The sequence below is a fragment of the Lagopus leucura genome, unplaced genomic scaffold (genome assembly GCF_019238085.1).
Source record: "Lagopus leucura isolate 7727_CA_CO unplaced genomic scaffold, USGS_WTPT01 34367-0_obj-0_obj, whole genome shotgun sequence".
NCBI lineage: Eukaryota > Metazoa > Chordata > Aves > Galliformes > Phasianidae > Lagopus > Lagopus leucura.
This window is the reverse complement of record NW_024968946.1, coordinates 1-3,952: the sequence shown is the minus strand read 5'-3', so window position 1 is coordinate 3,952 and position 3,952 is coordinate 1. Positions and strand designations below refer to the sequence as shown.

The window sequence follows — 3,952 nt, the reverse complement described above, 5'->3', positions numbered from 1 at the left end:
CATCTGTCAGCTTTGCTGTTGGAGGTGATGGTGCGGGTCTTGATGCTGCACAAAGAGCCCCAGGGGCGGCCTTTGCTGCTTTGAGCTCCAACTTCGTCGCTGGACCTCAGCTTCGGATCGGCGCCGCGCGTCCTCCGTCCACGGCCCTGCGGGTGAAGTTATGCCCATGGATGTATCAGGAGGGGGGACACGGCGTGGGGTCCTGAGCTGCTGCCCACCACCCCTCCAGCTTTGGGTTCTCGTCCCGGGGAGTTTTCCTCTCTCCATCCCACGAAGATCCGTCAGCCGCTCCATTGCTGCAGCAGCAGCGCTTCGTCCGACTGAACGCACGGTGCAGAGCGAGAGCTGTTTGGTGATGGATAAAACACAGCGCAGCACTTTGCTCCTGGCTGTGGGGCTGCTCGGCCCCGTGGGACTGTGGAGATGGACCTCAGTGCCGTTCCAACATCACTGCCCTTCTTTTTTATGGCTCCGTGCGCTCCTATTCGTGGCAAAGGTGGAAAAAAAGCTCTCATGTTGGAAAACAGAGTGAATGGAAACAATGCTTTGGGAAGAGAAACTGCAGGGATTGCTGTGGGGCTTCGTACCGCCCTTCGCCCCGTGTGAAGGCAGTGGGTCTGTCCTGGGGGGGCTGCGAGCTGCAGGGATGGCGGTGTAGGGCTGGGATGGGGGGCGCGCTGACCCCACTGTCCTCAGGAGCCCCCGTGCGCTCAGCACAGAGGACGTCTGGGTGGCTCCGTGCTCAGCCCCGGGCTTTGGTTAAACTGGGCTGCTGGGGGGGGCTTTGCTTCCCTGAGTGCAGCCCCTGGGGGGGGCAGCCCTTCTTTCAGTGCTGAGCGCTGCTCCAGTTTCAGCGCAGCGTCGCTGAGGTCTCTGCCTGGTGGCACAAAGCGCTGCGTGCATGGAGGGGGCTGCAAAATGGGGGAGGGGGTCTCGGCTCCGTTGCCCTCAGCTCAGAGGAGCTCAGGGCCGTGCGCCCACCGCTGCCAGGCTGGGCTGTGCTGCACAGAGGGGATTTCCCTGCATGGCTGCTCTGCATGCAGGCGATGCGAGCGTGTGTGTGACAGCGAAGTGGTGGGAGTGGGCCAGTGAGAGCCGCCTCATAGCTAATGAGTTAATTACCCTAGCTGGGTGGGTTTCCCTCTCATTTCGGCGTGGTGTCTGCAGGGCGCTGGGCTCAATGCTGCGTTGCCACTCGGTCCCATTGCCCCAAACTCAGCTCTTCCCATCAGCAGAATGGCACCAGATGTCCCCACTCCATGCTTCTGACGCTTCGTGTCCGTCTGTCCCTGGGGTGGGTGGTGGCTCTGCGCCCACACTGTGCCCCCCAGGGCCGGGTTTCTGTACCTGTGGGGCTGATGGCGATGTGGGGCTGCGCTGGGGGGGCTCGCAGAGCTCTGCCCCAGACATGTTTTATTTGGGGGGGGGTGGGGAGGTGGCTGAGCAGCTCCTGCAAGCAAACTCTGACTCTGCTCTGCTCTCTCTTTCAGCAACGTACCTTAAGGATGGATATAGAAGACTGTAATGGACGATCCTACATATCTGGTACGTCCCACCTCCATTGTCTCCCCCTGTTTTGGGTTGCTGGCATTGTAAGGTGCTCACAAACTTCAGCATCCAGCTCTGTTCACTGAGGAGCTGGGGAGCGTTGATGCTGCAGGCGTGACAAACAGCAACTCGATGAGTTGTGCCGAGCCAAGCCCTGGGAGTCTGGGCTGAAGTTTGAGTGCTGGGGGCTGTTGGAGGGCTGCAAGGGTCAAAATGCAGCCCTGGGCTGCAGTGCTGGGGGGGGGGTCACTGCCTCAGGGCTCTGGGTGCTTTGCTGACCCTGCGGGGTGCTTCCTGCTGCCGGCTGTGGGCTTTGGGTGCGTGGAGCTGAGCTGCCCTGAAGTTGGGCTGCTGCTCTGCTTCGCTTCTTCAGCCTGGAGCCTGGCTGGAGGAAAAGGCCTTTGGGGCACGGCTGTGTCCGTCTCAGGGCAGCAGGGATGGGGATGAGGCACCCAGCAGCGCTGCTGGCACTGCCTGCAGCCAGGAGCTCCCAGGGGAACCGCGCCGTCTGCCAGCGCCGTGGGCACCTGCGTTTGTTTTTAGAGCAAAGGAAACGTGACCCAGTATTTCCTGCAGCACCACAAGCCGTCGATGAGGGACACGATGGGGGGCTGGGGGGCACGGCGCTGCGGGTGCCGTCTGTCCCAGAGGGCGCTGAGTACGGAGCTCCCATCCCAAAGCACTTTGCCCTCCCCGCTGTGCTGTGGGGCCGTGGGCTCTGCTGTGTGCTGCTGCCAGGTCCCACCTGGGGCTGCTGCTGGGGGGCAGCTGGGGGTCGCTGCTGCGCAAAGTGGCTGCGGGTCTCGCTGGCGGGCAGCTTCACATCCCTCTTCCCTTTCTGCATTCCCAAAGGCAGCGGGGATTCCTCTCTGGAGAAGGAGTTCAGCTCGGCCATCGCGGGAGCTGCAGTGAGCACGCCCAACAGCCAGCACTCCTCCCCCAGCCGCTCCCTCAGTGGTGAGTAAACCCCCCCCCCAGGCCGCCCCCAGCCCCCGGGTCCTGGTGGAGCCACTCTTCAGGCGCTGTGGGTCCGGGCCTTTGGGTGCCTGCCGCCACCCCACAGCGCTGCCCATGGGCTGAGCTCTGGAGGCTCGCGGTGGGTGGGGGGCTGTGCTGTGGCTGTGCTCCGTCAGATTCACCCCACTGAGGGTCTGCTGCTCTCTGTGTCCCTGATGAGCACAGAGTTCTGCGTGGCAGAGGAGCTCCCCTGCCATCGACCCGTGCAGCGATGGCGGCTCCTCTGTTCCGGCCCTTTCTGAGCCGGGGTGAAAAAGTTAGAATTAATTTCATTTTCAGAAGGGGTGACGTCGTGAGCTGCCTCCATTCTGGGGGGATTTGTTTTAGCTACTTGTTGTCTATTTGCACTCCAAAAACGCTTAGAAGCTGGGGGAAGAAATGAAGCCTTAAGTGGAGAGCGGCTCTGTTGGAAGCAAAAGGAGCTGAGCACGTGGACCAGCTGAAAGGGCAGCAAGGAGCCCTTCCCCGTGAGCAGCAGGACGCCGGTGATGGCATTGCTCTGATCTGACTTGACTTCACAGCTGGTTCATCCAGCCCCAGAGGAGCAAGAATATTATATAACCTGTTCTGCCGGAGGAGACGGCTCTCTCAGCGCGACCGGACTCAGCGCTGGTTCTGAAAGGAGAATTACAGAACAATAGTTGGCCTTCCTCCTGCGCCCAGGAAAGAAAAACAAGTCCTCAGGGGAACGACGTGGGGGGGGGGGGAGGAAGAAAATCAAAGTGCAGCAAACGTCAGCGCATCCAGGCAGCTCCTGCCGTCAAGATTGCAGCGTTTTGCTTTGTGTTTGTGCTCCCTGGGGGCCCCCGCTGCTCCCAGTGGTGCCGGGCAGTGTGGAAGGAAGGTTCTGCTTCTGCCAGGGCTGCTGTGGCTCTGAGCCCCCCCGGCTGCAGCCTGCGGTGCCCTCGGCCGATGGCTCAGCAGATGGCCTCAAAGCGCCTGTGGTTGCCAGAGCCGGGCTGGATGCGTCGCTGCCGTTGCTGAGAGCCTCTCTGGGAAGGCAGCGTTGTGTGCAGGAGGGGAAGCGAGGCAGCGAGAGCTGGGATTCCTGGGCTCCTCGCTCAGCTTTGTGCCCGGACCCACATCTGAGAGCCCTCTGCCCGCAGCACAGACCCAGACGAGCCCTGGGGAGCACGTCAGCGTCGGGCCTGGAAGCTTCTGGGGTTCCTGCAGGGCTGTGCTGCCATGCCTGCCTTCACCAGGGAGCTGGGATGCTGGCATCATCCCCGCCGGCGGCAAAAATCTCCTTTGTGTCCATAAAGCTCGGCCCCAGCAGCTCCCCGAAGGGCTCGGGAAGATCCTCCCGCTTCAAACAGAAGAAATCAGAGTCTGATATTTCAAGGGATCCTGGAAATGTTTTCTCTGAGGCTGTGGGCTCTGTGTGCTG

At 61.7% G+C, this 3,952-nt stretch overlaps 1 protein-coding gene across 3 annotated transcripts; it reads left to right on the top strand.

The window, feature by feature from the left end:
- The first annotated feature begins 45 nt into the window (after nt 1-45).
- LOC122193934 (zinc finger protein Eos-like) lies at nt 46-3,946 on the top strand. Of its 3 annotated transcripts, XM_042894841.1 has the most exons (4): nt 46-496; nt 1,491-1,545; nt 2,401-2,505; nt 2,845-3,946. In XM_042894841.1, the coding sequence occupies exons 1-4, from the start codon at nt 161-163 to the stop codon at nt 2,859-2,861; spliced, it is 513 nt and encodes a 170-aa protein (XP_042750775.1). In that variant the 5' UTR covers nt 46-160; the 3' UTR covers nt 2,862-3,946. The 3 variants fall into 3 exon arrangements, 2 of the variants coding, with proteins under 2 accessions (XP_042750775.1, XP_042750776.1); XR_006183014.1 differs by lacking the exon at nt 46-496 and having other exon boundaries at nt 1,441-1,545; nt 2,405-2,505; XM_042894842.1 differs by lacking the exon at nt 46-496 and having other exon boundaries at nt 1,441-1,545; nt 2,929-3,946.
- Nucleotides 3,947-3,952: the final 6 nt, after the last annotated feature.